Source organism: Dasypus novemcinctus, chromosome 3 (genome assembly GCF_030445035.2).
Source record: "Dasypus novemcinctus isolate mDasNov1 chromosome 3, mDasNov1.1.hap2, whole genome shotgun sequence".
Taxonomy (NCBI): domain Eukaryota; kingdom Metazoa; phylum Chordata; class Mammalia; order Cingulata; family Dasypodidae; genus Dasypus; species Dasypus novemcinctus.
Genome location: NC_080675.1, coordinates 50254298 through 50270483, shown reverse-complemented (window position 1 = coordinate 50270483; position 16186 = coordinate 50254298). Strand labels below are relative to the sequence as shown.

The 16186-nt window shown below is 35.2% G+C and overlaps 1 protein-coding gene across 1 annotated transcript in view; it reads right to left on the bottom strand.

Moving 5' to 3' along the window:
• C3H14orf39 (chromosome 3 C14orf39 homolog) overlaps positions 1–16186 on the bottom strand; it is a 48467-nt gene that overhangs the window by 15878 nt on the left and 16403 nt on the right. Inside the window, exons 9-13 of the mRNA XM_058294933.1 lie at positions 14572–14663; positions 13043–13173; positions 12207–12283; positions 8653–8738; positions 8503–8561 (exon numbers count right to left, since the gene is read on the bottom strand). Of these exons, the coding sequence (XP_058150916.1) occupies positions 8503–8561; positions 8653–8738; positions 12207–12283; positions 13043–13173; positions 14572–14663 (445 nt within the window). The remainder of the gene's footprint in view (positions 1–8502; positions 8562–8652; positions 8739–12206; positions 12284–13042; positions 13174–14571; positions 14664–16186) is intronic.

Sequence of the window (16186 nt, the reverse complement as noted above, 5' to 3'; positions counted from 1 at the left end):
TGTTGAATTGTAGAAGTTTTTCATATATTCTGGATATTGAACCCTTATCAGATATATGATTTGCAACTATTTTCTCCCAGTTTTAAGACTGTCTTTTCACTTTCTTGATAATGTATTTTGATGGACAAAGTTTTTATTTTGATGAAATATACTTACTTATTCCCTTGTTACTTGTGCTTTTGGTATCATATCTAAGAAATCATTGTTAAATACAAGGTCATGAAGTTTGACCCTATGTTTTTTTCTCAGAGTTGTATGGTTTTAGCACTTACATATAGGTCTGTGGTCCATTTTGTTAATTTTTTTCCCAAAGACTATTTACCCCCCTATCTTTCCCCCCACCCTGATATTTTTTGCTGTGTCCATTCACTGTGTGATCTTCTGCATCTATTTCTCTTTTTGTCTTCTCTTCTTATTTTTCCTCCTCTAGGATTCACCGGATTCAATCCTGGGAACCTCTGATGTGGAGAGAGGTTCCCTATCAATTGTGCCACCTCAGTTCCTGGTCTCTGCTGCGCTTTACCTTGACTCTCCCCTTCATCTGTCTTTGGTTGCATCATCATCTTGCTGCATGACTCACTTGCACAGGCACTGGCTTGCTGTGTGGGCACTGGCTCATTGCGTGGGCACTGGCTCACCATGCAGGCACACTTCCTCTTCTTCTTTTTCACCAGAAAGCCCTAGGGATCTAACACGGGTCCTTGTATAGTACACATCCACTTCCCCATTTTGTTAATTTTCATATAGGATGTGAGGTAGGGATTCATTTTTTTTTTTTTTAAACATGTGGTCAGCCAGTTTTTCCAGCACTACTTGTTGAAAAGACAATTCTTTCCCCCATTTAATGTTCTTGGCACCCTTGTGAAAAATCAGTGACCGTGGTGTGGATTTATTTCTGAACTCTCAATTCTATTCCATTGGAATATAGGTCTATCTTATTCAAGTACTATACAGCCTTAATTACTTACCGCAGCTTTGTGGTAAGTTTTGAAATTGGGCAATGTGAAATCTCCAACTTTACTCTTCTTTTTCAATATTATTTGGCTGTTAAGTACCCTTCACAGTCCATATGAATTTGAGGATTGTCTTTTCCATTTTCACAAAAATGACTGCTAGCATTTTGATAGGGATTGCATTGACTCTGTAAATAGCTTTAGAAATATTAATTTATGAATACCAAAAATAGATATTGGATTGTGTTTGTAAACTGGTCTGTTCCACTAGGCATATTAGATTGTATTAGATTCAAAGGTTTCACTTTTACTTTACTAAATCAAGATTAGGACTTGTATTTGACCACATCATTATGGTGACTCAGTTTGAGTCCCCACCCCCCTCCCCTTTGTGGGCTATATAAACAGATGCTCAATTAAATATAGGGAAGTAAATACATGGAGAACACAGAAGCAGATACAGAGGAAGAGAGAGTGCTCCAAAGACAGGGTCCCAGGAAGAAAGATAAGCCTGATAAGTCTATAACTGACTTTGTGAGAGAACAGAGAAGTTGAGCACAGAAAGAAATGAGCCCAGGGAAAGAGAAGAGCATTATGCCAGCCTACAGCTGAAATCAGAAGAAGCTTTGACCACAGAGGAAGGAGGAAACCTAAACCCTCACAGACATCACTTGCCACCTTGCACGAACACATGGTAACAGACTTAGGATGACAAAGTACCTCTTATGGTACCTTGCGTTGGACTCTTCAGGGCCTGGTAACTGTAAGCTTCTACCCTAAATAAATACTCTTTATAAAAGTCAAAAGAGTTGGTACTTTGCATCAGCACCCCTTCGGCTGACTAATACAAGTAGTAATATCTTCAATGTTAAGTCTTTCAACCCATGAAGATGGGATGTCTTGCCATTAATGTAGGTCCTCTTTCAGTATTGTTTTGTAGTTTCCAGCATATAAGTCTTTCACCTCCATACTTAAACTTACTCCTAGATATGTTATTCTTTTAGAAGCTATTGTAAATGAAATTGTTTACTTAACTTCCAGTTCAGATTGCTCATTACCGGATATATTAGTTTCCTCTGACTGCTCAAGCAAATATAATGTAAAGAGTCAGCTTAAGCATTGGGAATTTATTAGCTCATGGTTTTGAGGTTAAAAGAAAGTTCAAATCAAGGCATCATCAAGGTGATGCTTTCTTCCCAAACACTGGTGTTCTGGGGCTGACTGCTGGTGATCCTTGGATTTTAGCTTGTCTCATGGCAAGGCATATGGCTGTGTCTCTTGGTCTCTCCCTTCTCTTCCAGGTTCTACTGATGTTGAGCTTCTGGCTGCTCCCTCTGTGGCTTTCTCTCTGGCTATATGAATTTCATTCCATTTATAAAGGACTCCAGTAATAGGATTAAAACTCATCCTGATTGAGGTGGGCCACACCTTAACTGAATTAACCTCATCAAAAGATCCTACTTACAATGGGATCACACCCATTATGCAGGAATGGATTAAATTTAAGAATATGTTTTTCTGGGGTGCATACCAACTCTAACTCATCACGGGGACAGAAACACACCTGATTTCTGTGTGTTCATCTTGTAGCCTACAACTTTGCTGAATTCATTCATTAGCACCAATAGATTTCTTGTGGATTCTTTGGGATTTTCTATATATATAGCATCATGTCATCTGTGAATAAAGATAGTTTTACTTCTTCATTTCCTATTTTGATACCTTTTATTTCTTTTTATTGCCTAATCACTTTGGCTAGAATTTCCTGTGCAAATGTTGAATAACAGTGATGAAAGAGGGCATCCTTGTCTTGTTCCTATCTTAGGGGGCAATTTTTCAGTCTTTTACCACTGAGTGTACTGTTAGCTCTGGATTTTTCAGAAGTGCCCTTTTGCATACTGAAGAAGTTCCCTTCTATTCCTCTTTTTCAAAATGTTTTTAATCCTAAAAAGGTGTTGAATTTTGTGAAATGTCTTTTCTGTGTTAATTGAGAAATATTTGTTTCAGCAGCCAGGAAATCAAAACATTTAAGAACCTGAGTCATCTTCCTCAAAACTCTGAAAAACAGTGAAAGGGTTGCAGTAACTGGGTGAGTGCGAATTCAAGAAAACACAACTCAAAACACAAGTAGGAGAAATATGTGTCACTTTTGCTCATCACTCCCTCACCCTCTCCTCAGACCAGTGTGGAGCCAGCCTGCACTCCTATTGTGGGTCCCTGGCCCTGTTCTGGAGGGAGCAGAGTAACTGCTATGCACATACCTGTGTGACCATATGTCAATGCCAATTAATCAGGTGGTAACCTGAAAGACTAGATATTCTTTTCTGGCTCACCCTCCCAGAACTTGTTCTGCAGACAGAAGTAGCTTACTGAAACTAAAGCAGTGTAAGAAACAATTAAATCAAGGCAACCTGGGGCAAAGGATTACTGGCTTTAAGACACAGAACGGAGCACCAGGGAGGGGGAAAGCCTATTTCATAGGGAATAGAAGGGGCATTCAAATTCCTGTAAGCAGAACAAATCCTGAGGCAAAGAGTGTAAGCCCAAGCAATACTAGAGGCATCCTCAAGAAAGAGAGAGAGGACACTGCATTTTTGCTGCATCTTCTTGTTAGGAAGATTAAACTAAAGAAAAGCATCGGTCAGCACAGAGCCTATTTGCAAAGACTTTGAAAGGTGTTTTGTTTTGTTGCATTGGTTTTTTCCTTTGTTTTTAGCTCCTGGTACTCAAGGATATCTCTGTCATATCGCTAGCTGGATACAAACTTAAGGAACAGACAGCTCAGGTACTAAATTCCAGGGTTAACACAGTGTGCAACAAAAGATTACAAGACAAACAAAGAAATAGGAAATGATGGCCTATCCGAAGGAACAAGATAAAAATCCAAAACACATCAATGAATAAGGAAAGACTTCGGACACATAAACAGAGTTTTCTAAAAAATGATCTTCAATATGCCCAAGGAGGTAAAAGTGAACAGAGCCTAAGAGAGCTACGGAACACCATCAAACACACAAATATATTCCAGTGTCAGAAGAAGAAGAAAGAGAGAAAGGGGCAGAGAGAATATTCAAATAAATAATGGTAGGAAACGTCCCAAATTTAATGAAATACATAATGCACATTCAAGAATCCCAACAAACCCCAAACAGGATAAACTTAAAGAGAACCTCACCCACATACATGGTAGTCAAACTGTCAAATGCCAGGGACAAGAAAAGAGTTCTGAAAGATGGAAGAGAAAAGCAATGTTATATACAAGGGGATCCCAATAAAAATTAAGTGCCACTTTCTCATCAGAAACCATGTAGACAAGAAAGCAATGGCATGGAATATTTAAAGAGGTGAAAGAAAATAACTGCCAACCAAGAATTTTATATCTGGTGAGAATGTCTTTTAAAAATGAGGGAGAGGTTAAGAAATTCCCACCTAAACAAAAGCTGAGAGAGTTCATTACCACTAGCCCTGCCCAACAGGCAATGTTAAAGGGAGTTCTTCAAACTTAAAGAAAGGACACTAGCCAGTGGATTGAAGCAGCATAAAGAAAAAAAAGAACTTTGGTAAAAGTAACCATATGGGTAAATATACATGCAAATAATATTGTATTGTTATTTTTTGGTATGTAAATCTCCTTTATACTTCTTACAGGTTCTAAAATGCAAATGCATAAAAAGTAATGATAAACCTATGATTTTATATATACAATATATGAAGATATAATTTGCTACAAATACAATAAAAAGGTGAGGGATGGAGAGGCATAGAACAGTGTTTGTATATGCTACTCAAGTTAAGCTGGTAACAAATCAAACTTGATTATTATAGATTTAGGCTGTTAAATTTAAGTCCCATGGTAACCACAAAGAAAATATCTAAAAAAAGTTATAAAGAAAGAAATGAGAGGGAGCTCCAGGGGCACAATCATTTAGCATGTGGTACTTATACAGAAAGAAATGAGAAGAGACTCAAAATGATACACTACAAAAAATCAAAATAAATATGGAAGTAGGCAGTAACAGGATAACAGGGACATTAAAAGGTATAAAACTTCCAAAGACCAAATAGCAAAGTAAGAGAAGAAAGTCCTGTATTATCAGGAGTTGTTTTAAATGTAAATAGATAATGCTTTTCAGTCAAAAGGCAGAGATTGGCAGAAAGGATAAAAAGCATGACCTGACTATATGCTGTTTACAAGAGACTCACCTTAAGGTCAAAAATACAGGTAGCTGGGAAGTGAAAGGATAGAAAAAAATATTCCATGCAAATCATAACCGAAAGGGAGTAGAGGCACCTATCACTAATATCAGGCAACGTCAGACAAAACAGACTTTAAGTCAAAAATTGTTACAAGGGACAAAAAGAATATATATTGATAAATTGGCCAATTCAACATAACAGCTAAATACACACACACATCTACCAGCAGAGCCTCAAAATATGTAAAGCAAATACTGACAGATTTGAAGGAAGAAACAGTTTTACATTAATAGGAGGAGACTTCAAAACACAACTTTCAATAATGAATAGAACATCTAGGCAGAAAATCAACAAGGAAATAGAAGACTTGAATGATACTATAAATCAACAGAATACACTTTCTTCTCTAGTGCACAAAGTTATTCTCCAGAAAAGACCCTATGTTAAGTCACAAAACAAGTGCCCCAAATTTAAAAAATACTGAAATCATACAAAGCATATTCTCTAACCACAAGGGAAAGAAGCTAGAAATCAGTAACAGAGGGAAGAAGGAAAATTCATAAATATGAGAAAACTGAAAAAAAACATGCTCTTAAACAACCAATGAGTCAAAGAAATAAAGGGAAATTAGGATATATCTTGAAACAAATGAAAACAAAAATTCAATATACCAAAATCTATGGAATGTAGTAAAGGCAGAGCTGAGAGGGAAATTTATAGTTCAATAGACTACATTGAAAAAGATCTCAGAGACCTAACCTCACAACTGGAAAAACTAGAAAAAGAAGAGCAAGCTAAATCCAAAGTGAACAGCAGAAAGGAAATAGCAAAGATTAGAGATAAATGAAATAGAGAAAAAGAAACAATAGAGAGAATCAATGAAATCAGTGGTGCTCATTACCAAAACTCTTTTTTTTTAAAGTTGCTTATTTGAATAAGCCAAAAAGCATATGAAAAGATGCTCGGGAAGTGGATGTGGCTCAAGCAACTGGGTTCCTGTCTACCTTATAGGAGGTCCAGAGTTCGATACCCAGAGCCTCCTGGTAAAGGTAAGCTGGCCTGTGTGGTGAGCTGGCCCATGTGGTGTGCTGGCCTGTGCGGAGTGCTGGCCCATGCAGGAGTGCTGGCCCATGAGGAAAGCTGGTGCAGTAAGATGATGCAACAAAAAGAGACACAGAGGAAAAACAATAACACAGCAGACCAGGAAGCTGAGGTGGTACAAGAGAATGATCGCCTCTCCCCCACTCTGTAAGGTCCCAGGATCAGTTCCCGGAGCTACCTAATGAGAATACAAGCAGACACAGAAAAACACACAGCAAATGGACACAGAGAGCAGACAATGGAGGGAGGGGAGAAAATAAACTAAATTTTTTTTAAAAAAAGAAGAAAAGATGCTCAACATCATTAATTATTTGAGAAATGCAAATCAAAGCCACAATGAGATACAACACTTTATACCCACTAGGAGGGTTATAATTAAAAAGATAGGAAATAGGAAGTGTTGACAAGGATGTAGAGAAATGAGAAATCTCATATACTGGTGGCAAGAATGTAATATCTTGGTGGCACAGTCACTTTGGAAAACATTTTGGGAGTTTCTCAAAATATTAAATACATAGTTTTCACATGACCCAACACTTTCATTCCTAATTATATAAACAAAGGAAATGAAAATATATGTCCACACAAAGAATTGTACATGAATGCTCAGCGTAGCAATATTCACAATAGCCAGAAAGTGGAAATAATCCAAATGTCCACCGACTGCTGAACGGATGAACAACATGTGGTATATCCATACAACGGAATGCTAGCTGTAAATAAAAAATGAAGTACTCATACATGCTACAACATGGATGAACTTTGGAGTCATTATGCTATGTATCCAGATACCAAAACTGACATATTATTATTCCATTTATATGAAATAGCTAGAATAGACAAGTCTATAAAAGAAAATGTAAATTATTTATTGCCTAAGCCTGGGGACCCGGGGGAATGGGGATGACTGCTGGGGGTGCAGGGTTTCTTTTGGGGATGATGATGAAAGTTTTCTAAAGGGCAGCAGACTTGGTCCAGTGGTTAGGGTGTCCATCTACCACATGGGAGGTCTGCGGTTCAAACCCTGGACCTCCTTGACCCGTGTGGAGCTGGCCCATGTGCAGTGCTGATGCGCTCAAGGAGTGCCATGCCACGCAGGGGTGTCCCCTGCATAGGGGAGCCCCACGTGCAAGGAGTGCGCCCCATAAGGAGAGCCACCCAGCGCAAAAAAGTGCAGCCTGCCCAGGAATGGCGCCGCCCACACAGAGAGCTGACACAAGATGATGCAAGAAAAAGAAAACACAGATTCTCGTGCCGCTGACAAGAGAAGCAGACAAATACAACGATGCAGCAAATAGACACAGAGAACAGATAACCGGGGTGGGGGAGGAAGGAAGAGAAATAAATAAATAAATAAATCTTTAAAAAAAAAATAGAAACTTTTCTAAAATTGTATTTGGTGATGGTTGTACAACTCTGCATACACACTGAATTTTAAGTCATGTCATTTATACTTCAATGAAAATTTTATTTAAAAATGAAAAAAGGGAAGCGGACTTGGCCCAGTGGTTAGGGCATCCGTCTACTACATGGGAGGTTCGCGGTTCAAACCCTGGGCCTCCTTGACCCGTGTGGAGCTGGCCCATGCACAGTGCTGATGTGCACAAGGAGTGCCCTGCCACGCAGGGGTGTCCCCCGTGCAGGGGAGCCCCACGCGCAAGGAGTGCGCCCCATAAGGAGAGCCGCCCAGCGAGAAAAAAAGTGCAGCCTGCTCAGGAATGGCGCCGCACACACGGAGAGCTGACACAACAAGATAACGCAACAAAAAAAGAGACACAGATTTCTGTGCCGTTGACAACAACAGAAGCGGGCAAATAAGAACACACAGCAAATGGACACAGAGAACAGACAACTGGGGGGGGGGGAAGGGGAGAAAAATAAATAAATCTTTAAAAAAAATAAAATAAAAAAAAATAAAAAATAAAAATGAAAAAAAAAGTTGCTTGAAGAATTTCTTGTGTGTGTGTATTTTGCCCTTGAATGTTATGGATTATTTTTATTTCATTTTGACAATGTTATTTGATAAATATCTAATATATTTACTCTTGTCAAAGTTCAAAATTAATATATTAGAACGACTAAAATAAAAACTACTGCCATCACACACACACACAAAAAAAACTGAAAAAATCTGGCAAGCACCTTCAGTTAACAAGAGATGCAAACAATCCAAATAATCCATTTAAATAGTATAAAACCCAAATATAATTTGTTACCCTCACTTCTTATGAAAAATACAAATAGCAAATACCTGCATCTCCTTTTTCAAACCACTGAGTACAATTTGATGGTTTCTGTGGTGTTAGCAATCTAAAATGCAATAAATATAATTTTATATTTTTGTTTAGTTGATATTCATAAATTATTTCAGAAATTAAAGCATTTTATTTTTTTAAGTTACCTGAACTGCATAAAATTTTGTGAACTTTTAATAGCTGGAACATGTGAACATTTTAAACGGCTATTCACAGCAGAGTCACTAAACACCTGAACCAAAGAAACCAAGCATTAGAATTGGCTACTTTACAAAACAAAAAATTTTTGCTTGCCATACCTACTAAGGGCTCTCTCATTTCATTTACATTGCCATCCCTTCATAATATCATCAACAACAACTACAAACATTAACTGAAATCACTTTATATAAAATAGTAAGTCAAATGCTGGTAAACAAATGATTTCAGACGAGAAACTTCGTATTTTTGTATATATATAAATAATTATTCATGGTAGCATGTCTATATTTAAGGCAACTCTTGTTTAATTTTGTCCCATATTCTTGACTAATCAAGTGAATCTTAACATTTTCTCAACTTGATACCTGATTTCTCAAATTGAATATAGAAAAGCAAAATAATGGGTTAAAAGAGTAAAGCCTGAAACATTCTTTCATTTATACTTATGAAAAAAACTAATACTATTTTATCTTTAATTAAAATTTATTATTAATATCTAAACCACTGTTTTACTAATGATTGAAGTGTCTGATATGCATTTCACTTTCTGTGAGTCACTCATTTTAAAGGGTCTCTGATTTTTGTTATTTGATACTTAATAGGAAAGTTTATCCCATTTATTTTTGTTATATCAGATGTTGTTCCTAATTCTATCAATTTAGTGTGCAATTATAGTTTATGAAAAAACACTGCCAACTTCCCTTAAAGAACAAGTGTTGGTAATGTTGTGATGTATGTTAAACTATACATGCTTGTTACATGCCTCCTGGTAGACATAGTTAAGTATTTTACAGTAGATACCAAGAAGCAAAATTGCTGGGTATACACATTTTTATTTTTAATAAGTACTATGAACAAGTCCGCCAATGTAGCTATACCAAATTACACTCTAACCACCATTTACTTCCCTAGATATTACCAAATGTTTTAATATCTGAAAATCTAATAGGTGAAACTAGGTATCTTGTTGGTTTATTTATTTTATTTTATTAAAGATTTATTTTATTTAATTTGCCCCCCTCCCTCCCGCTTGTCTCTTCTCTGTGTCTATTTGCTGCGTCTTTTTCTTTTGTCCATTTCTGTTGTCGTCAGCGGCATGGGGCGGCGCCATCACTGGGCAGGCTGCACTTTCTTTCACACTGAGCAGCTCTGCTTACGGGGCACGCTCCTTGCACGTGGGGCTCCCCTACAGGGGGGACACCCCTGCGTGGCAGGGCACTCCTTGCCCGCATCAGCACTGTGCATGGGCCAGCTCCACACGGGTCAAGGAGGCCCAGGGTTTGAACCGCGGACCTCCCATGTGGTAGACGGACGCCCTAACCGCTGGGCCAAGTCCATTTCCCTATCTTGTTGGTTTAACTTGCAATTTTCTGTACTCCTGCGACGGTCAAGCATTTTGTTTAGTGATCCTTGGCTTTTCCTTTACAGTAATTTACCTTCTCATACTTTGCCCATTTTTTATTGTCTGTTAGTTTGTAAGAATTATTACTTCCTTTTATATTATATATTCTCAATGCTAATTCTTCGCTCACTGTCATTGTCTTTTAACGTTGTTAGTGTCTTTTGTCATACATAAGTTTTAAATTTTAATGCATTTTTTAAATGAAATGTTATAATAAATTGTTTAAGGAGCTTCCAGGAAAGATCCTTAAAAATGGGGCTGACACAGCTAGCTCTTCCCCCGCTTTCTCCTTCCTGCCTGGAAGGCAGATATGATGGCAAGGCTGCAATGGTTACCTTTTGACCATGAGGTGACCTTAAGGTGAAAGCTAAGCACTAAGGATAGCAGAAAAGAAAACACAGATTAATCACAAGAAATACTTATATTATGGAGATGGTGCTATCAGCCTTGAACCTAAACCAGAACTAGAACTTAATTGCAGGTTAAGAAAAAATAAATCTTTATCCTGTTTAAGATGTCATTATTTTATTGGTTGGTTTTCTTTTGTTTTACATGTAGTCAAACTCAACCCCTACACTCACAATCAGTACCTTTTTTGAGAAAACTATTATTAAAGTTTCCTGTTATAAATGTGTGGATTCAATAGATCTTAGGAATGCTATCAGTTTTTGCTTTATATATTTTGAAGCTGTATAATTTGGTATATTATGGTTCTAAAGACTTCTTGGTGAACTGTTCTTTTTCGAAATATAAAATATACTTATTTATCCCTTTTAATGCTTTTCATCTGTTTTGTATGACATTAATATTGTTACATTTGCTTTGTGTTTGTTTGCATTGGCCTGATAAATATTTTCCATACTTTTACTTCCAGCCCTCATTTGTCAAGTTGCTTCAGCTGTTCTAATAGTCTATAGGTAAATTTTTTTTATATATCCCATATTAGTGCCTTTGTCTTATAATGAGGTATTTAACCAGGCACATTATTATGATAATTGATTTGTTTGTACTTACTTTTGGAATCTTATTTTCTATTTACTATGCTTCCTAGCTGTTTTCTTTTTTTCCCCCAAAGATTCCTGCCTTTTGTTGCACTGATTAAGTTTGCTGTGCTTTATCTTTTTTTAAAATCTCCACTGTTCTAAAAAACTTACACTTTCCACTTCTCTTCTGGTGATTATCCTTAAATGTTTAACATACATACAAATTTAATATTCCTAGCATGTATGGAGTTAATCAGTATTCATATCTTCTCTCCAAACAAAAAAAAAGAACTTTAGTAAGCTTTTGTTCTCCTCATTTTTCTTCCCACCCTCATTCCATATTGTTATCACCTGGAATTTTAGTACCAGATTTTTAAATTTTATAATTAATACATATTAAGATTTAAAAATAAGCTTTAACACAACTGCCCTATATCTGTGTTATATTGATTATGAATGAATAAAAGTACATTTTTCATTGATGATTGTACTCTGAACTATTCTTAGGAAGAATGGGGGAAGACAGAGATGCACTACCAACAGCCGCCTTTATGGGTGGCATGCTCCTTGTTCTTCTTTGGCATCAAGAACTATTCAGGGCACTGCCTGTCTCTCTAACCCAAGCACCCACACTCACTGCTTCTACCGGAGATAGTTACCCATTTTACTAATGCCAGGCCAAAGGCAGAGTGGATATGGAATGAACAGGTGTTAACTAAAGTAACTCCCAGAGAATTAACCCAAAGAATTATTATTCATTGTGCCTGGACTGCTACCTTCTACAGTAATATTCTCTTATGCATGAATTGGGTTACAATTTCCCTCTTCAATCCAGTCCCATTTCCTCCTTCAGAGATTTCTCAGTTTTTGGTCTAAAGGGTGCAGGCTTGATTTTCCATTATTTTTGGAATAATGTTTTAGGGGCAAGGCTAATAGTATTTGCTCAGACTGCCATATTGAAACTTTCTTTTTAGACCCTGATGTTATACAAATGGATGATTTAATATATTTGATAACACCAAAACAAAATTAAAAATCCCTTTGTCCTAAGTACAGTACACTCATTATCTTACTTATGAATATTTAATTTATACTTTTAAAAAGACATACATACATGTGTATCATTTTCTTTTTGTCTGAAGTCAATATTGGCAAGCTTTGGCTGCTTCACAGAACTTTCTTCTTTTTTATCTAGGTTATCAAATATTATTATTTCAAGTCAATTACAGGAATAGAATCATACGTCAAATCCAATATGTAATCTAACCTTGTAATTTAAAAAAACCAAGGTACATTGATTGTACACTTTGGATAAATTGTGTGCTTTACTATTATGTATCAAAAAAAGATTTGTTTTAAAAATCAAGTGTACATGAATATTTAATTTAAATTAAAATGAGTAATGAAATTAACTCTTACCTTCTCACTATATAAGTTATTACAATAACTATGAATGTGAAAAGAAAACCAGCTAAAAAAAAACTATACCTCTATAAAGAGAAACCAAAGAAGACAGTGGTGTTAATGACTAAAGAAAATCTAGCCCAATAAAATGTACCTAAACTAATCTGTAGATCTACTGAGTTAAACAGATATCATTTACAAGTCTCTACCCACCTTCTATCACTCATATTGATAATATAGCTCTTCAAATTAAAAATACTAATCTCATATATATAATTACTCCTCCTCCTCTGAAAACAATGCAACCAAACCAGAAACTTTTTTTTTATTATGTGAGTGATTTCTTTCTCAAAGACAAAAAACTTAGGTATAAGAAGATGTATCTTGTTTGCTCTCAGAATAAAAATGGTACTTTTCAGTATCTCTAGGACTCCAGTGCTATTTGTTCTTGTTTACACAAAATAACTAAAACTGCTTCTTCTCTATTTCTTCTTCTACTTGTTAGCAAAGAAAATTAAGTTTTTAAATTATAAAAAGATACTGTACCTGTAACTCTTGGTTCTGAAGGATGCATTTTTATTGGTCTGACTAATTTCTGAGATTCATAAGGAAGAAATAATTGAGTGTTTTGAGGGTTTTTATTCAATACAAGTACATGTTCATCTTTTTCAAACATTCTAAAGAGAAAAATGAATTAAATATTTAGCTATATTTAAAAATTAACATTTTAAGGAAGGGCTATTTAGATAATATATTATTAAAACTCCTCAATTTGCACAAAATGAAACTAAGTTCCAGAGATGCTAAAAGACATGCCCAATATTATTGAATTACTTGGTAGTATTGTCAGAACTAAAACACATTTTTCCTGATTAAGTCCAGTGATATTCCCAGGATATCACACTCTCCTTCTTATAACACAATAACTTTCAAAGGCTTTTTTGAAAATATCAAAAACATTTTAATCAACAACTTTGTCCACAAATGCATGTTTTAGGTTCTAGAGTACTTCAAATTAAAATATATATATATATATATATATATATATATATATATATATTCAGAAGCAAAAGAAACTAGCATGATTACAGACCATTAAAAAACATTGTAACAATCATAAATGTGTCAAATTTTTCATTGGAAGAATAATTTCACTGAATTTTTCCTAAATTAAGAACAAGAATAAACACTATCAAAATAAATATTTAGTAAAAATGATGAAATAGTTACATAAGTTCCCCTTAACATACAGAAGTTTTATAATATCAAAAAATGGATAAAGTGAAATTCTATGTATTGACCTATTTATTCATCCAATTTCATAAAATACTGTGGATGTGAGACATGGGAGTGTGTGAATCAAAAAAATAGATTCAGAGAAGTGGAATCAGGGAAATTAACTTGGGAGAGGAGTTGTTGAAAAGTTAGGATAAGGGCAATGGAGCCTGAGGAGAGGAATTTATGAAGAATTAAAAAGGGTATAGGCAGAAAAAGGAGAAAGTAGAGTTTATCAGAAACCATAATAGTAATGCAATCTTTTCTCAGTCACACACTAAAAAGCAAAATCAATCTTTTTTTTAAGCCTTCACCATCTCATCTGCCACCACTGATGAATGAAAGAAAAGGAAACTCACAATGTTACAATTCAGTATCATCTTTTTGTACATCTTTCACTCTCTGTGGCAAAGGAAGAACTGGTGACAGGGTGATAAAAAGGTAAATTCATTTCTGTTCCCACCACTGTTTCTACTGTTTAACTCCTACTGTTGATCCATCATGGAAAACTGTATGACATGTACAATACTGACAGGTTATAGAAAAGCTGATGTGCCCCTGCTACCCAATTCCTCTCTACACATTATGCTGGGCCTTACTAAAGAAAAGGCATATCTGAGTATTAGTTTATAATATTTAAACATATAAATTTGAAATTTTCATAAGAAATGTGTGGAAAATAATCTGCACAAAAAAATTAGTTACTGTGTAAATATTAATAGTTTGGGATAAAGTACAGAATCAAACTTTAGACCCAGATATCTGTTAACATAAGACCCAATTTTAAAATTTACCTATACCTTTCTTTCAATTCCTTTCCCTTTTCTGTATTTTTATTCTTTTCTTCCAGAGTTTCTGAAAGATTCTTGGTTTCATAAAGTCTTGCAATCTGCTAAAAAGAAAAAATGATGAAAAAAACAAAATGATTACCTGAAACTTATATTTTTGGTAGTATTAGCTATCTTTCATTGAAAATTGTCAAAATTAACAATAAATCATACCCCTTTTGCTTTCCCTTACAACTCCATTAACAAACCTAGATTTCAATGAACTTCTATTTTCTCTTAGAAAAAGAATAGTTAGAAGCAAAGTAGACACTGATTCCTTACATAGGAATATAGCTATCATTTATTTTAAAGTAAATGGCATCTACCTTTTCCTTATTATTAGAAATAACAATACTATTACTTTGGTACTTCATGCCCATGAAACATATATACAATCTTTAATATAACTTTCAAAAATATTTAGAAAATTAGGTATTATATTCTATTCTTTCTCACCTTTTGGAAGTGACTTTGATAGGTTCTCATACCTGAGTGAATGAAAGCCACTAGAATTCAAAGGATGACGCAAAAAATGTATTAAAAAAAATATCATTTATCATCTTTCTTGAAGGCTAAACTAGTTCTAGCCTAGCTCAGAAAAGATTATAATGTATAGTATTAAATTTGTCAAGATTAAGTTCTTTAGACCATTCATTGTCTTTGTTCCCTTTGCCAACACTATTGTAGCTCTTTTCATGCCTTTAAATTCCTGTTCTTAAGCTAGATCTTTTTTTTTCATCTTTCTTCTTTAGCACCACCCCCCAAATAGTTACACTATTCCTCAAAACTCAGAGCTGAATATATCCAGTATCAAAAACAAATTTAGATAATGAGGCAAATAAATTATCATAACTATTTTCCCACTTAAATATTCTCAGCATAATTTTAAAGCAATATATCTTTCCAAGACTAATCAATTTCACTAGAAATTTTAAGTAAAATAAAGTAAATTAAATAAATTCACATTTTTTTACTCAAGAAAATACTGGGTCTCTATGTTAAAAAGTCAGTTCTTTGAATTTAGCCACCTACAAAGTATCAGGTGAGTCCTGCTGATAATCTTTTAGTAGTAACTTAAAAACATTTAATTTTTATTTCAAATATACTGACTCAAATTTAAAACAAACAAAAAAAATTATTGAGTTCTGTGATGTTCAAATTCATGTGTCAGTTTGGCTAGCTTATGGTGTCCAGCTGTTTGGTCAAGCAAGAACTGCTCTATTACTAAGAGGGTAATAAACGGATTTGCATCTATAGTTAGGTGATTGTATATATGGCTGACTATATCTATAATGAACAAAGGGGACTGCCCTCAGCAACATGGGGACTCTTCTCATCCAATCGGATAGAGATATTAAAAGCCAGAACTGAGGATTTCAGAAGGAGGATTTTTTTCCCTTCACTTCAGCTAGCCAGCTTCCCTGGGGAACCCAACTTCATCTTTATTGGAACTTCCAGCTTGTGGCCTACCCTAAGGAATGTGGATTTACCAGCCCCTACAACCACATGATCCAGCTCCTCTAATAAATCTCTTAATATATAGAGAGAGATAGGTAAATATATTTTTTACCAAATTTTAATTTCACAA